The sequence below is a fragment of the Lutra lutra genome, chromosome 10 (assembly GCF_902655055.1).
Source record: "Lutra lutra chromosome 10, mLutLut1.2, whole genome shotgun sequence".
Classification (NCBI taxonomy): domain Eukaryota; kingdom Metazoa; phylum Chordata; class Mammalia; order Carnivora; family Mustelidae; genus Lutra; species Lutra lutra.
In genome coordinates, this window is record NC_062287.1 from 43,868,610 (window position 1) to 43,887,532 (window position 18,923).

The following is an 18,923-nucleotide window of genomic DNA, read 5'->3' on the forward strand; positions in this document are numbered from 1 at the left end:
AAAAGGAAGTAATCAAGCATTTTATTATCACTTTGTGAGCCAACTATTTCAAAGCTGAAACAGCTGAAAAGGGAAAGTTCTTTTCAAAAGAATTCCCACTTATAGCTATGAAGAAGAAACAATTATAGATTATGACAATTTTATAACTCTCAATGAAATAAAAAGACCCTGACAATGAGTATTAATGGCTGCTAAAACAATTAAGTGAAAGCCTAATAGGGAGTCTTATGTTGGCTCTATTTTTTTACATTTATTTATTTAGCTTTATTAATACTGAGCCCACTGATCAATCTTAGCATCACAAAAAGGGAAACAACTAGACATTTCTGTGCTTCCTAATACGATGTAATGGGAATTCAAACACACAGTAAATGTGAGCTATTTCTGTCCCCCTCCACCTCCTAAAAACTGAACCTGAATTGCTTAAGCCTCTAGATCTAATGAACAGTTTACAGGAAATTTGTGGGTTAAGGAAACGTGTTAACACCACCAGTGAGGATATGATCAGCAAAATCCAGAATGTGGGAATTCCACAGACCTAATAACCTAGATCTTTAACAAATAAATGGCAAGGAAAAAAAGAAAGAGGTGGGGAAGGAGAGTTGCTATTAAAAACTAAAAGAGACTTTGGATCTCAAAACAAAGAGACTGCAAAAAGACATCTGCGAGATTATCAGTGAGAATATAAGCTCTAACTGGATATTTACTGATAGCAGAAAAGAATGACAAGGTTTTTTAAATGTAGGAAAACGGTATTTTGATTACACTTTGGTAGGACTATTGATCGTTTTTGTTTTTTTTTTAAAGATTTTATTTATTTATTTGACAGACAGCCCAAGTAGGCAGAGAGGCAGGCAGAGAGAGAGGAGGAAGCAGGCTCCCTGCTGAGCAGAGAGCCCGATGTGGGGCTCTATCCCATTTAACCCACTGAGCCACCCAGGTGCCCCAATCGGTTTTTTTTTTTAAAACATTTTATTTATTTATTTGACAGAGAGAGAGATCACAAGTAGGCAGAGGCAGGCAGAGAGAGAGGAGGAAGCAGGCTCCCTGCCAAGCAGAGAGCCTGATGAGGGGCTCAATCCCAGGACTCTGGGATCATGACCTGAACCGAAGGCAGAGGCTTTAACCCACTGAGCCGCCCAGGCACCCCAATCGGTTTGTTTTTAAGGCATCTTTATCCTGAGTTGGAAGAAGTGATATGATGTCTGGGATTTGCTTCAAAATAATTCAATACTTGTGGGGTTGGGGCAGTAGAGATGGCATGAGATTGGTCAAATGCTGTTAACTGTTGAAGCCATATGATGGGTACATGAGTACTGGTTACTTTATTCTTTCTACACTTATATATATTTGAAAATAACACACATAAAGAAAGAGGAAGAAACGGGAGAACCGACTTAACAAATACTTTCATAGACGGACTTGCTCTTGTAAACTGGAATATATATTCACGAAAATCTTTATATTCTTTGGAAATATACATGCATAAAAATGTTTGCTTACCTCCACCAATTTGGAAGCTAAATACATGGAAATTGTCGTACTTTTATAAAACATCATTGATACTCCTGCCAAAAATCCTGAAACAACAAATAAAGCAAAACTGATCAAATCCCGAGTATTTGTGGGTAAGTCACTCAGAAATGTCACTTCACTTAAGTAAGACAGAATTGATCTGTAGCACTGCCTTTTATTATACAAAATCAACGATGGGAATAGACTTCATGACATTAAAATGGAGTAAGTATCATATATTTTAAACTGAGAAACTGACTTGTAGAGTTAGGAACACACAGTTCTGATACATATATTACAAGAAACTTTACATTCTAATTTTAACTTTAAAAACAACAGTGGTCTGACAAATATAATGATTTTCAGAATCATTTTTAAGTGGTAATATTTATTAATCAATTCTTCTAACAGCTCAAAATTACTCTTAGTGCTATCATCATACTTCCCTCCATAGCAGTGCCTTCATTCCATAAACGGAAGCCCAAGGCAGGAAGAGGCCTGAAATACTGCTAGCAGGTATATTACCACTAAATACCTGAAAATTATTAATTTAACTTAAGTAGCATGTATGTTACAACTTGCAGAAAATGTTAATCTCATGTTTTAATTTTTATGAAATTATTTACATTTCTAAAAAATAAAAAATTTATTTTATTGAACTATATGTAATGTGCTCATGGCAAAAAACAGAATACTTTAAGAAATAGAACTGCCTTCCCATTAGTCACAAAATTTGTTTAAGTTCTGTGTTCTTCTATGACACATTCCCTAGGATTTCTGGCCTGTAGCAGGGCAGATGCCCAAGTCATTACACTGCCAATTCAAAACACCTGATGGCAAGAATGCCTTGACAGGTTAAACTTTGCAAATATAAAATGTTTGGACTACTGCCTCAGTAGGGATTCTATTACAGAGAAAGAGAGATCCCTAGAAATCAGATGAATTTGGAAACTACTTCTGCGTCATTCCTACCACTGATTGATACAATAATAACAACTCCGTTTTATCATTGCTTTACCAGCTACAATAGCATGCAGTTCATCATCCAGGTTTCTGACCCAGCGCAGGAAGCAACTAGTACCCTGTATCAAGAAGAAAATGCAATGACTTCAGTTGTTTCATTTCTAGAAAAGATGCATGTAACATCTATAATGAGTGAGTCACTAATAGAACGTGGAGGCAAACTGGTGATCCTATCCGAATCAAACTAAATACATGATTGGGAAAATTATCCACAATAAACTGCTATAAAGTTATTGTTCTGCATAGACTCATATTAAGAAATCACACATAATGTTTTTCTTGTCATGGTTTTTCAAAACGAAATCACAAACTCTACTTTGCCTAGATACAGAATCACTCCTACTCCAACAAAGAGAAAAGCTGGAAGCCAGAATTCTACACTGAGAGAAAATATTTTTCAATAGGAAGATGAAATAAAGACTTTCTCGGGTAGATAAACACTGAGAAAATTCAACACCTACAGACCTTCATTACCAGAAATGTTAATGGTAGTTTCGCAGGCAAAAGGAATATAATACCAGTTTAGATCTGTAAAAAGAAATGAGGAGCTCTGAAGATGGCAAAATGAAGATACATTTAGAAGACATTTTTTAATATTGTTTATTTCTATAAAAATAAATTAACTCTCTAAAGCAGTAGTCAAAAAACTACATACAGCCCACTAGCCAAATCTGCTGTGTCACCTGTTTTTGTATGGTTCATGAGCTAGGAATGCTTTTATTCTTCTTGATGGATGAAATAAATAAATAAATAAACACACTGCGATGTGTCAAAATCTTATGAAGTTCTAATTAAAGTGCCATGAAGTTTTATTAGAATGTAACTATGCTCCTTGATTTGTATATTGTCTATGGCTGCTTTCACACTACAGCAGAGCTGAGTAGCCAGGAGAGAGACCAATCATGTTGTCCCCAAAGCTTAAAATAGTTATCATCTAGAAGCGCCTGGGTGGCTCAATGGGTTAAGCCTCTGCCTTCAGCTCAGGTCATGGTCTCAGGGTCGCAGGTTCAAGTCCCGCATCAGGCTCTCTGCTCAGCAGGGAGCTTGCTTCCCCCTCTCTCTCTGCCTGCCTCTCAGCCTTCTTGTGATCTCTCTGTCAAGTAAATAAATAAAATCCTTTAAAAAAAAAAAAAAGAGGTATAAATAGTAAACCAACAGAGAAGAATGAATACAAAAAATATTAAAAATTGATAAAAATTAGAGAGGGCACGGATTGCATGGAGCACTGGGTGTGGTGCAAAAACAATGAATACTGTTATGCTGAAAATAAATAAATAAATAAAATTTTAAAAAATTGATAAAAATTAAAAATAAAAAATAATTTTTTTTTTAAATCCAGGAGGTAGAGAAAGAAAAAAAAAAACTTGGGGGTGTGGGGGGAAATACATACAAAACAACTAGCAAGAAGAGCTTTAAGCTAAACCATATCAAAAAGTATATTAAATGTAAATAGTCTAAATATACCAAAGGATTATCAAACTGTATAAAAAAGAACCAACTATATGTCATCTAAAAGAAATCAACCTTTAAATTGAAGACACAGAAAGATTAAAATAAAAGAACAGTAAGACTATGATATATCAAGTATAATCAAACACTGAAGTAGCTATATTAATATCAGACATTACAGACTTCAGAGCAAGAATATTACCTGAAATAAAGAGGAACATTACAAAATGAAAAAAGAGTCAGTTCACTTAGAAGACACAGAAGAAATAGGGATTGTTTCCCTGTCCTCTCTTAATTATATTCCTATAAGTATGTTAACGGCACGGACAATTTTATTTTCAATTGCATGTGGCTTTGGAACACACTGTACCATTATTTTTTGTAAGATATTTTCTGACCTAGTTGTATTTTTCTGTAGTTTAATACCACTACTAGCTTGTATTACCTGAACACAAAAGTAGTAACAGAAATTAAAGCAAACAAACAAAACATGCTCTGAGATATGCTGGATGGTGAAGAATAACCAACCTGGGACAAAGATGTTGGGGATAATCCACATGTAACACTTAAGAGTTTACGTTACGAATAAATACAAACTCTATGACATGAGAAATGAAAAAGAATATGAATATAAACATATAATTGCCAATACTGTGTCCTATTAACTCTTGTGTATTCAAAGACATTAGTAATGTTTCCTAGTCCAACCATATTGAAAATATTTTCAATATTAGTAATAGTTCATAACAAGTAATTAACTATAGTTTATCATTTGTTATTCCTGTTCTCACGTCCATTTCAAAATACTTCCCCCATACCTACTTTTTATAATAAATACTTATATAAAATGACACATAACCATCTTACCCAAAATGACTCCAAAATTCAGGTTTCCCAGCATTAATTTTTTTTTTAGTTTAAGAACAAAGTGTGTGTATGCATACAATTACCCTTAATCAACACATTTTACCATTTGGAATCTACATTTAGATTTAGAATCTAAATTTTCGATGGTTAGTAAAATGTCAGTAAAATGATTTTTATATGAGTTTAAACAAAACACCATTACTTAAAATTTCAGAGCACTGTGTCATGGATGACTCCTACATAAGTGTTTAGGTGTGCACTTATAAATGTGTGGGTATGCTTATAGGAACATGGAGAAAGGGGTGGAAGGATGTTCACTATGGTTATTTGAGAGAGTGTAGTAGGAGCAGAGAGTAGGTCAAAGAGAGATCATAAGTCATTGCTTATATAAGTTACAAAAGAAAATCTTTACTGGCTCAAGTGTTGATAACCACCAGAACAGTCTGAAATATGTTGAAATTAATTTAATAACCAGGCAGGAAGTAGGATTAAGAAATACAAATAGACCAGATCTATTAATCCACTTTTGATGTCAGAAATATCAAGTTCATATTTTTTCAGTATCTACGTTATTGGGGGAGAAAAAAAGTAAGTCTTTGAGAATCTTGAAAATTATGTATAAATGCAAATAGGTCTACACTTTTCAGCACATTAAGTAACATTTTAAAAGAAGAAATTTCTCCAACCTCGATTCCCAATATACTGTGTATATTTGGAGACGTTAAGATATTTATGAATACAACAGAAAGAAGTATTTAAAAAATGATGGATGGGTGAAGGCTGTATCTCATTCTAGTAATAGCCATGTTATTTATTTCCCATTTTTCTTTCCTCTTCTGAAAGCCTTACCTTGTATATACTAACAAAAGATCCCAGAAAAGCTCCGAGCTGGAAGTTTTCTTTATTGTAGAAGAGAGAAAATAGCCGGGATGGCTGTGTAAAAAGATGCCTGAACGCAGAGGGAACTCGGAGGCAGCACTGGATCAAGTAGCCCACGCTAAACATTCTGATGAAACCCTGGAGAAAATTGGGATAAATTCTGATTTACATCCAAATTTCTAAGTCTGATAGACAGACATTTTACTGTTGCAGAATCAAAACAGAACTCTAAATAAATAAATAACACAAATTTATATCAAAGTATTTTCAAAATTAAGCATTAAAGACCTCAAACAATTTTAAAACAATTACCTTAAAATAAGGGTAAAATTTTTCAGGGACTATACTTTCTTTGATTTAAACTTGAAAGTCTCACAAGCACTAGCCGAGCTTGTCTATGCACCAAACTTCCATTTCTTGACATTTTGTTAACATTGTTAATAGAGTTGTAATTCCTAAACCACAACTGAATTTTAGGGAAAAAAGCACTACTCAAAAAAAAAAAAAAAAAATCACAAAACAAAACTAAAAAAAAACCCAAAAAACCAGTTAACAAAACCAAACGCTTTTCGGAAATTTTAAGAGAACTCTTCTTAATCATTACTACAAGTAGGAATTCTTTTGACAGAAAAAGTAATTTTATTTTTAGGCCTTTGGTATCAACTTTTTAAATGATCAGGTTAAGAGAATTCTCCAGGAAAAAAAAAATTATATCTAGGATTTTATTTCTGTTTAACAGTATCAGAAGAAAACATCTCTAAGAAATGGTAGCTTTAAAGTATACTCAACAAAACCTGAAAAAGCAAATCCACTACAAAGGAATACTAGCTGCCATCATTTTTCCGTATTATCTGCAACTATCCATAGGGCAAAAGGGAACAGAGATGATGACTACTGTTGGTCAATTTCATTTCAGTAATTAGGGTAATAAAGTTTAAATGTTACTTCATACCGAGACTGAAAAATTACAATTAGCACAAAAGCAAATGGTACATAAAAGAACAGTATTTTACATGATTCAGCCAATACACTGTAATACCGGTCTCCCATCCTCCTCTCCTCTCACCACCAGTAGGATGGAAAAATGTCTACATTCCTGCTGAGTTCTAAAGGTCAGGTTTGTATCTTCCAGAGAACAGCCTTATTTTTAGAAGAAAACTGATTTACTATTAAGAAACATTCATCAATTTACCTGAAACTGTCTAATACCCGGTTAAAACATGAGAATTATGCTGCCTGACAAATTAGCATAAATAACCATGCATTTGCTTAACTGAAAGTGCCCCGTATATGTTTAATGCATGAAGTGTTCACACTTTATCCTGCCATTAATAATCTTAACAATATTAATCTAAGGATTCAAGGGTCACACTCATGCTCGATCTTTCCATGCTATTTTCAAGAGATCCATTCATCCATTCACCCTTCCATGTATTCAGGAAATAGTCACTGAAGTCCTCTTATGTGCCAACCACTGCATAGAAGCTGGGGACAGAGTGGTGAGGAGGACACAAAATTCCTGCCTCCATGGAGCTTCATGCTCATTACAGAAAGAGTAAATAAGTGAATAAATTAAATAATTACAAATTACAGTATGTGTTGTGCAGGAAATAATCAAGAGTCTAGGAGGGAAATAACAGGCAGCCTATATTAAATTGGGTGGTAAGGGAAGGTGATAGAGGATGTGATATTTAAACACACAGAAAAAGCAGGAGCTAGCATGTGAAAAACATTTGAGAGAGCTCGGACAGAAAGCACAAAGACAAAACAGAGACTGGTAGTTACGAGGAAATAAGAAAAAGCATGAATGGAGCATAGCGAGTTGCAGGGAAGGCTAATTCATATGAATATTTGCTCAGGGATGTGATTCAACATGTGGTCTAACTGAGCTGATGGAATAATAAGGTGCACTGTCAAAATATTTTATTATATTTGTAGAGTAATTCCTCACCTACAGGTCTCCAAATAATTTTACATTCAAGGACAATATTCCAATTTATACCAAGTTTGTAGGACTGGTACGCATTTGAAACAATGACTAGATGTTTTCCTTCCTCAGTAATTCTGCCTAACTTTCTCATATATTGTTTTTAATAATCACTTCCCCTCTTCCCAAACTTTCTCAAATAACTGATTTAATCAGAGTATTGCTCTTGGTTCTCCTCCTGAAGTCTCCCCTTAAATCAGAATTATGTCCATTTGGGAGGTATAACTCCTGTCTGGGAGCTGGCAGACACTGAGGCTGCCAGCAACACTGTTACCCTCCCCCACCCTGCCAGTGTACTAGTGCGGCAGGAAATCAGATCTGGAAGGAGTGTATCAGAAACCATCACACAAGTGAAAAAATACTCTATTCCTTTAACCTCTGCTCAGACCTTCAGGGACAGTAATGGTTAGTGTTGGGTGGGTACATGCCACCGTCAATATCAAACCACAGGCATTCGCATTCAGAAGCACTTGATACAGTCCCTCTCCCACACAGTGACTGCCAGGAGGCTGTTTTTTAGGGGTGCTGTACCTCTTCCCATCATCAACAGAGTGGGGATCAGATATTATAAGGAAGAATGTAAACTTTTTAAAGCCTCAGGATTTTGAGAGCCTCACCCAAAACTAAAGAACTTTTAGCAGGTGGTACCACCTGTGCCAGACTAACTGCAAGGACACTAACTTCATCCCCAGAGGTGGTGGTGCTGAAGGATGGGAAGACAGCAGCAGGCACAGACCAGGGGAGTGGCAAGTAGAGACACTCGCGGACACAAATGTTATCAGCGAGGGAGGAATTTATGCCAGTGGGCACAGCTGACTTCTGGCATGTAGAGCAACTGTGGACGTGCTCCAGTCAGTGCCATGCCTTAAAACTAACATCTTTACAAGTCCAACACCAAATGCCACTGCACCAGACCGTGTACAGTGCATGTTTGTGACTGCTGATCCACTAGTGCACAGCACACTTCAGGGACCTTGTTCTAGAATGTATTCTAATAAGAATACATTACAACATACACATTCTAATAACTTTATTTTTCTGTCTTCTTTGCTGTTGTTGCGTCACCTTCTTTTCTACTTTGAAAGTTTTACACTAATTTTTTAAAAACATTTTATTTATTTGACAGAGAGAGAACATGAGCAGGGGGAGGGGGCAGAAGAAGAGGAAGGGCAAGAAGCAGACTCCTCACTGAGCAGGGAGCCTGACACGGGGCTCAATCCCAGAACCCTAGATCATGACCTGAGCTGAAGGCAGACTCTTAACTGAGTCACCCAGGTGCCCTTTCATTAATTTTTAAATAAGCAAATTTTGAAATTAATTAACCAAGGACCTGGTAAATGAATACTAAAAGCTAAACCGTTATCTATTTTTCACAAATATCTCATTCTTCAAGTCAAATGCAAGGAACGATAGCAATTACTGTCTACTTTTCCATTTCCTTTGAAGTCACGCTTTAATTCAAAAAGTTATTTCTATATGGGGCGCGCCTGGGTGGCTCAGCCAGTTTTGCATATGACTTCAGCTCAGGTCATGATCTCGTTCCTGAGACCAAGCCCAACATCTGGCTGTGCACTCAGTGGGGAGTCTACTTGACCCTCTCCCTCTGCCCCTCCACCCACTCATGCTTTTTTCCCTCTCTCTCAAGTAAATAAATTAAATCTTCAAAACGCTTTTTCTACACATATTCCCCATAGCTAACAGTGATACTTTTATATACTTACTTTAATGCAATAAGAGATGCAATTATCTTCATAGTGTTTGCAACATCTATGCCTTGGTCCATGCCTACATCTGAAATAAAACAAAAATAACAAATGATGTGTATGTGTGCAGACGTGCTTAAAACTCTCTAACCAGAAAAGGAGAAAACATTACCCACTTGTTTCTAAATGCATGCATCTTTTGATTTCTTAGGACATAAAAAAGCAAAGAGAACAGATTTTTTTTTTTTCTTTTCAGTTCACCATTTGAAACAGTGCATAAAATACGTGACTGCAGCCAAAACACTTAAATACACAACAGAAAAAACACTGGTAAATATGTGTGACTAAATATGAGAAATATGTACATATTATCTCTATACTCTGCCAAATCTTTTGTAAGCTTTAAGTTGCTCACTGTAGAGTGTAACGGTCACAAGTCACCCATGAAGTCAGTACTTGAGCAACAATCACAATGAGAAAGTGCTCAGGTTACAGGAATTTATACTTAATTATATATGAGAGAAAACATCTGGAAAGGAAACATGATATGGTATTAGACTTCAAAATTCAGTTTTTAAAATAAGTACAGTAATAGATCATGTGGGAATTCCAAAGTGGGTTATTTGTGATTTAAATGCAAACCACTTGGTCCTCTGGTGTTTAGTAAATGTTTCTGCTGGGGGGACTACTGTTCAAGATAGACGGATTTTTAATTATTTGGTATGTTGACTCTAGGACTATATATTCACTTGAGGCGTAAAAAAAATAAGTAAAATATCTAATGTGGCTCTGGTTCTCCCCCTTTCTCTGTGAAGTGTTCACGTTCCAAAATGAGCAGTTTTCATAACTCTTGTAGACTGCAGGTTATTAATTATCTTCATGGTTGGAACACAGTAACTTTCTCATTTGCAACAATAAAGCGTAGAGTGATATTCTGGCTCCATATCTCTATAATTCCATTTGCAAACTGATTAGCAAAACTCTTTAGGAAATCCAACTGTGTACCATAGCTGGGGTACAAGGGCAGCCTTTCACAGACAGGGGGAGAGTAGAAGCTCCTGCTGTCCGTAGCCCTTATGTCATCAGAATGATGGGACGTATCTGGCCATGTGAAGTTGAGGGATTAAAGCTGGGCCCTAAACGAGGTAAATCAGAGAAGAGGGGCTGTATGTAAACCATCACTCTTCATACTTCTAAGTGTCCTCTTCAAAGACATTCCTCAGCCAGCGCTACTGGAACTACACAGATATCATTAAACTCTCTTTGCTAGAGAAATTCAATTCTGCTATCAGCTAGATTGTCACTTATTCTTCCCTCGGTCTGTTACTAAAACTTCTCAAAACCTGGACTCCCCATCTCCTGTCTTATCTGCTCTACTTATGTATATTACCCTGCATCTCCTTCCACAGCAGAGAACACACTGAGGCGAGTCTGACAAGTTCAGCCATGACCTGATTAGTTCTGATACCCAAGGCATCATTCACCCACATGATACATTCTCAGCATTCCCTTCTCTGCATTCCCCTCTGATTCTCAGTGACATGATTTCCACAAATAGGGATTCCCTGTCACTTTTCTCCACTCAGGTGGTCCATAACTATTTTGAACTTGTTCATTACCAATTGCACTAGTGGGTATTTACCCCCAAATTACAAAACACTAATTCAAAGGGATATAGGCACCTCTATGTTTACTGCAACATTATTTACAATAGCCAAATTATGGAGGCAGCCCAAGCATCCAAGGATAAAGAAGAGGTGCCCCCCCACACACAGAAATATTATTCAACCATATGATATTACTCATATGTGGCATTTAGGAAACAAATGAGCAAAGGGAAAAAAAATGGAGAGAGAAAAACTAACCAAGAAAAAGACACTTTTTAGAGAACAAACTGCTGATTATCAGAGGACAGGTAGGTAGGGATATGGGTGAAACAGGTGATGGGATTAAGGAGTATACTTATCATGATGAAAAAAATAAAACAAACAAAAAATACATAAATATTTTTAAAGTTCACTATCACAGTTATTTCTGCCATCTGTTATTCCTTTCCTGCCTCTTACCTTCTATATGTGATATATGCTAAAATGAAGACAAAGTCTTTAAATTCAGTAAATATTTTGAGCACCTACTCTGTGCTCACATATATGAGGCAACTAATATGTTATTTCATTTAACGGATGCAACACTCCTTAACAGAGATCATTAACCCAAGTTAACAGATGAGATTTTCAGGGTCCAGAGGGGCTAAATCACTTGCCCAAAGTCACAAAGCCAGCAGGCGTGAAATGAGAGTCTAAGACAGGTCTGATTTATAGCTTCAGCTTCCCAAAACTGATCCCTAACTTTCTACATTGGCTATTCATTCAACAGTCTCTAAAACACCACTACCAAGATAATTTTTATTAACTAATGTTCTAATTTTAAATCACTAAATTAATTTTCTTAAATATCTATACTTGAAATACAAATATTATTTGTATGAAACTCAGACTTCTTTGTATAATACACAAATAAAGATATTTTATTCAATTTCCAAAGCCCTGAAAATTTCTACTCTTAACAAAAACCTTTATGTAAAATTTGCTCCTTACCATTTCTGTATCTTCTTAAATGTGTCCCGGAACTTTTCTTTCTCTTTTCCACATGTGGCATATCTGATTAGCACATATTGACCTGTTTCCTAAAGTTCCCCATTCTGGTCTCCTGCAACTGTGTCTAGTTTGACATAGAAAACTATTACAAGTTCATATAAATCTAATTCAAAGGCATATGATGTTCTATAGGCCAGACAAGAATAATAAGTAACACTGCCATTATGTGCCTTTTATAAAACTCTATGCACTGTTTCTGGTAAAAAGGGAAAAAAAAAAAAATATATATATATATATATATAAATAAATATACATATATATTTATATATATAAATATATACATGATATGTATATATAATGATATGTATATATATGTATATATAGTGATAAATATATCATTACTCAAAAGAAAACAAAAACACCTTGGCAGAGTACAAATATCATATAAAACAGTAAAGTGTGCTAAATATCAAGATAAAAAACTTACACTGAATCCACAAGTTTCCTGATTAGAGCAATTATATTCATTCTTCTAGGCTTTTCTTCATGTTTCTCTGTCTTTTGTTCCACTTTTGCATATGCTGCTTCTGGTGAATAAGAATGTGTGGGAATTTCTTCCTTCCCTACTATAAACCTAAAGAAAAGAGCACAATGTGAGTGAGGCATTTTCACCTTTAAAAAAAAAAAAAGGAAAAAGACAATTAAAAAAAAAATGCCCTGATTCTGTTAGTATACAAATACATTTTGGAGAGTACCGTATCATTTAAAATAACGTTTTTCAAAATTTGCATAAAATCTTATCCTTTATAAATATAGGCTTTCAAAATCTATTGAATACTTAGAAAATGTTGACAGCCATTTCTTTAATAATGCAAATTCTTCTATTAAGTTTTCTATTTTAGTTTCAGCATAGTTAACACACAGTGTTATATTAGTTTCAGGTATACCATACACTGATTCAAAAATTCCATACACTATTCAGTGTTCAACAAGGCAAGTGTACTATTAATCCCCTTCACGTATTTCACCCATCCCCTCACCAACCTACCCTCTGGTAATCATCAATCTGTTCTCTATAGTTAAGAGTCTGTTTCTTCTTTTGTCTCTCTCATTTTTTTCGTTTGTTCATTTGTTTTATTTCCTAAATTCCACATATATGTAAAATAATATGTTATTTGTCTTTCTCTAGTTGGTTTACTTTGCTTAGCATTATACTTGGTAGCTCCATGCCATGTTGTTTCAAATGGCAAGTTTCACTTTTTGTGGCTCAATAATATTCATATATATATATATATATATATATATATATATATATATATAGCTAAATCATGGAAGCAGCCATATATATATAAAACCTCTTCTTTATCCATTCATCTACTGATGGACACTTGGGCTACTTCCATAATTTAGCTATTGTGAATAATGCTGCAATAAACATGGGGGTACATGCATCTCTCTGAATTAGCGTTTCTGTATTTTGGAGGTAAATACCCAGCACTGCGATTACTAGATTGTAGGGTAGTTCCATTTTCAGCTTCGTAGGGAATCTCCACACTGTTTTCCAGCATGGCGGCACTAGTTTGCATTCCCACAAACAGTGCAAGAGAGTTCCTATTTCTCCACATCCTTGCCAACACCTGTTGTTTCCTGTGTTGATGATTTAAGCCATTCTGGCAGGTGTTAAGGTGATATTTCATTGTAGTTTTGACTGGCATTTCCTGATGATCACTGATGGTGAGTATCTTTTCATGTGTCCATTGGACATCTAAATGTCTTCTTTGCAGAAATGCCTGTTCATGTTGTCTGCCCGCTTTTAAATTGAATTGTTTTTCTGGTGTTGTTATTTAACTTCTTTACATATTTTGGATGCTAATCTTTATCAGATACGGCATTTGCAAAATATATTTTCCCATCCCATAGGCTGTCTTTTAGTTTTATTGATTATTACCTTTGCTGTGCAGAAGCTTTTTATCTGATGTAGTCCCAATAGTTTTATTTTTGCTTTTGCTTCTTCCCTTGTCTCAGGAGACATACCTAGGAAGAAGGTGCTATGTCTGATGTCAGAGAAGTTACTGCCTGTGCTCTCTTCTAGGATTTTTATGGTTTTGTGTCTCACATTTAGGTCTTTAACCCATTTTGAATTTAGCTTTGTGTATGATGTAAGCCAGTGGGCCAGTTTCATTCTTTTGCATGTAGCTGTCCAATCTTCTCAACACTATTTGTTGAAGAGACTGTCTTTTTCCCATTGGATATTCTTTCCTGACTTGTCTAAGATTATCTGACCATATAATTGTGAATTTACTTCCGGGTTTTCTATTCTGTCCCATTGATTTATGTGCTATTTTTGTGCCAGTACCATACTGTTTTGATTAATAAAGCTTTGTAGTATAACTTGAAGTCTGGAATTGTAACACCTCTAGTTTTGCTTTTCTTTTTCAAAATTGCTTTGGCTATTCAGGGTCTTTTGTCGCTCCATACAAACTTTAGGATTATTTGTTCTACTTCTGTGAAAAATGCTGTTGGTATTTTTATATGAATTACATTAAATCTGTAGATTGTGTACATTTGTGTAGTATGGATACTTTTATCATACTTGTTCTTCCAATCAATAAGCATAATCTTTCCACTGTTTTGTGTGCGAACATCAACATCTTTTATCAATGTTTTATAGTTTTCAGGGTACAAGGCTTTCACCTTCTTGGTTAAGTTTATTCCTAGATATTTTGTTACTTTTGGTGCAACTATAAATGGGATCACTTTCTTAGCTTCTTTCTATTGTTTCATTATTACTACATAAAAATACCATGAATTTCTGTATATTGATGTGGTATCATGCAATCTTACTGAATTCATTTATCCGTTCTAGTAGTTTTTTGGTGGAGTCTTCAAGGTTTTCCATATATAGTATCATGTCAAATGCAAATAGAGGAAGGTTTACTTCTTCCTTACCAATTTGGATGCCTTTTATTCCTTCCTCTTTTCTGATCACTGTGGCTAGGACTTCCAGTACTATGTCAAATATGAGTGGTGAGAATGGACATCCCTGTCTTGCTCCTGATCTTAGGGGAAACGCTCTCGGTTTTTCACCATTGAGTGTTATGTTAGCTGTGGGCTTTTCATTTATAGCCTTTATTATGTTGAGGTGTTCCCTCTAATCCTACTTTGTTGAGGATTTTTATCATAAATGGACTTCTTTATTGTAAAATGCTTTTTCTGCATCCATTGAAATTATCATTTGGTTTTTATTCTTTCTTATATTGATGTGATGAATCACACTGACTGACTTGTGAATACTGACCCATCCTTGCATCCCGGGAATAAATTCCACTTGATTCTGGTGAATGAATTTTTAATGTATCATTGGGATCAGTTTGCTAATATTTTGTTGAGAATTTTTGCATCTATATTCAAAAAGAGATATTGGCCTGTATTTCTCTTTTTTTGTAGTGTCTTTATCTAGCTTTGGTATCAGGGTAATGTTGGCTTCAGAGAATGAATTATGAAGTCTTCCTTCTTCTATTTTTTGTAATAGTTTGAGAACAGCTGTTAACTCTTCTTTAAACATTTGGTAGAATTTACCTGTGAAACCATCTGGTCCTGGACTTTTGTTTGCTGGGACATAGGTTAACATTCTCTTACAATCTTTTTGTATTTCTGTGCAGTCAGTTGTTATTTCTCCCCTCTCATTTCTAATTTTATTTATTTGAGTCCTCTCTCTTTGTTTATGGATCTGGGTAAAGCTTTATTGATTTTGCTGATCTTTTCAAAGAACTGGCTACTGGTTTCACTGATTTGTTCTACTGATTTTTTAGTTTCTACTTTGTTTATTTCTGCTCTAATCTTTAATATTTCCTACCTTCTACTGGCTTGTGGTCTTGTTTGTTGTTCTTTCTCTAGTCCTTTAGATGTAAGGTTAGATTGGTTATTTATTTAGGATTTTTCTTGCTTCTTACGGTAGGCCTATATTGCTATAAACTTCCCTTTCAGAACAGCTTTTGCTGTATCCCAGATTTTGGACTACTGTGTTTGCATTTTCATTTGTTTCCATGTATTTTTCTTTGATTTCTTGGTTGACCCGTTCATTGTTTAGTAGTATGTTATTTAACTTCCATGTATTTATGTGCTTTTCATGGTTTTTTTTCTTGTGCTTGGTATCTAGTTTCAAAGCATTGTGGTCAGAAAACATGTATTTTTATTAATTCAATCTTTCTGAATTTGTTGATACTTGTTTTTTGGCCTAATATGTGATCTAGTCTGGAGACTGTTCCATGTGCCCTTGAAAAGAGTCTATATTCTCCTGTCTTAGAATGGAAAGTTCTGAGTATATCTGTTAGATCCATCTGGCCCAATGTGTCATTCGAAAAGCACTATTTTGGGGGCACCTGGGTGGCTCAGTGGGTTAAGCCTCTACCTTCAGCTCAGATCATGATCCCAGGGTCCTGGGATCAGGCCCTGCATCAGGGTCTCTGCTTAGTGGGGAGTCTGCCTCCCCCCCTCTCTCTGCCTGCCTCTCTGCCTACCTGTGATCTGTCAAATAAATAAATAAAATCTTAAAAAACAACAACACTACTTTTTTGCTGATATTCTACTGGGATATCTGTCCATTAATGTATGTGAGGTGTTGGAAGTCCTCTATTATTGTAATACTACTGATAATTTTCTTTATGTTTCTTTTTGTTGTTATTAACTGCTATATGTATTTATTTGGATGCTCCCATGTTGGGCTCATAAATATTTATAATTTTTTTTTTTTTAAGATTTTATTTATTTGACAGACGGAGATCACAGAGAATCAGGCAGAGAGAGAGGAGGAAGCAGGCTCCCTGCCGAGCAGAGAGCCCGATGTGGGGCTCAATCCCAGGACCCTGGGATCATGATCTGAGCCTAAGGCAGAGGCTTTAACCCACTGAGCCACCCAGGTGTCCCAATATTTATAATTGTTATATCCTCTTGTTGGATTGTACTATTTATGATTATACAGTGTCCTTCTTTGTCCCTTGTTACAGCCCTTGCATAAAAGTCTATTTTGTCGATATAAGTCACTACTCAGGTTTCTTTTCACTTCCATTTGGACGATAAATGTTTCTCCATCCCTTTACTTTCAGTCTGCATGTGTCTTTAGGTCTGAAATGAGCCTCTGGCAGGTAGCATGTGCATGGGTCTTGCTTTTATCCATTCTGTCACCATGTGCCTTGATTAGAGCATTTAGTGCACTTATATTCAAAGTAATTATTGATATGCATGTATTTATTGCCATTTTGTTACTTTACTTATGGTTATTTTTATAGTTCTTCTCTGTTCCTCTCTTCTCTTGCTATCTTCTTTCATGATTTGCTGGCTTTCTTTAGCGAAATATTTGGATTCCTTATTCTCTATTTTTTACAAATTTATTACTGTTTTTGAGTTGTAGTTACCATTAGGTTTACATATAACATCTTCTGGATATAGCAGTCAATTTTCAGCTAATGGTTGCTTAATTTTGAACTCATTCTTTACTCCTCTCCTCTCCACATTTCAGATACATGGTATCATATTTTACATGCTTTTATTTTGTGCTTCTCTTGACTGATTTTTATAGAAATACTTATTTTTTTTATTGCTTTTGCACTTCCTGCTTTTTCTTACTCTTACTTATGATTCTTGTTTTCCTCTTACAAAAAAAATTTCTTGCAGGGCTGGCTTAGTGGTCATGAATTCTTTTAACTTTTGTTTGTTTGGGAAATTCCTTCTATTCTGAATGTCAGCCTTGCTGGGTAGAATATTCGTGGCTGCAGATTTTTCCCTTTGAGCACTTTGAATATATCATACCAGTCCCTTCTGGTCTGCAAAGTTTCTGCTGAAAAATCAGCTGATAGCCTTGTGGGGTTTCCTGTGTATATAACAGTATTCTTCTCTTTCACAATCTTTAAATTCTTTCTTTATCACTATTTTTTACCATTTTAATTACTAGATGTCTTGGTGTGGACCACCTTAGTTTGAATCCTAATGGGTGGATCTCTCTGCCCCTGAATCAGGATCTCGGTTTCCCTCCCAAGATTTGGGAAGTTTTGTTATTACTTCCTCAAATACATTTTCTACCCATCCCCCACCATCTCTATCTTTTCCTTCTGAGATTCCTATAATGTGAATGCTATTACACTTCGTGGAATCACTGAATTTTCTAAGGCTATTCTCATTATGTAGTATTTATTTATCTCACCTGTTCAGCTTGATTGCTTTCTATTACTCTATCCTCTGCATCCCTTATAGGTTCCTCTGCTTCCTATAGCTACTGTTTATTCCATCTATTTTATTTTTAATTTTATTTATTGAGTTTTTCACCTCTGATACCTTATTTTTAATCTCTGTCAAGAGTTTCACTGATGTCCTCCACCCTTTTCGGAAGTCCACGGAATATCTTTATGATAATTATTTTAAATTCTCTATCAAACATGTTACTTTTTTCTGTTCACTTAATCTCCTGCTGTGATTTTGTCCTGTTTCTTCATTTGGGACAAATTCCTCTGTTTCTTTGTTTTTCTATCTCTCTGTGTCAGTTTCTGTGTGTTAGGAAAGTCAGCTACACTTTCTGCTCTTGAAAGTAGTGGCTTCGTGAGGAAGTGGTCCTGTAGTACTTTGCAGTTCAGTGTCCCCTATTCACCAGAACCTGGCACTTCAGGGGAATCTCCTATTTTGTGTTGTTTGTGTTGTGTCTGGGTCACTTTCTCTTTCAGTCCAGACATCTTCATTGACTATGTACCTATTGTGGGCTTCCCTTGCTCTCTGTGGTGTTAGTGAGACACAGGCAGTAAGCTCTGAGGAGGCATGACTGTAGGAGAGCTTGGGGGCAGGGCAATGGTGTTAGCAAAAGGTCCTGAGCTCAGTGCTGAGCTCAGCAGGCTTGGAGTGCACCAGTCCTCAGCA

The 18,923-nt window shown here is 35.6% G+C and overlaps 1 protein-coding gene across 3 annotated transcripts in view; it reads right to left on the reverse strand.

Annotated features, from left to right (window-relative positions):
* Nucleotides 1-18,923, reverse strand: part of TMEM135 (transmembrane protein 135) — a 253,981-nt gene that overhangs the window by 7,360 nt on the left and 227,698 nt on the right. For all 3 annotated transcript variants that reach the window (XM_047691065.1, XM_047691064.1, XM_047691062.1), the window contains 5 exons: nt 12,508-12,654; nt 9,442-9,511; nt 5,704-5,871; nt 2,534-2,597; nt 1,504-1,580 (listed from right to left, as the gene is read on the reverse strand). In XM_047691065.1, the coding sequence (XP_047547021.1) occupies nt 1,504-1,580; nt 2,534-2,597; nt 5,704-5,871; nt 9,442-9,511; nt 12,508-12,654 (526 nt within the window). The remainder of the gene's footprint in view (nt 1-1,503; nt 1,581-2,533; nt 2,598-5,703; nt 5,872-9,441; nt 9,512-12,507; nt 12,655-18,923) is intronic.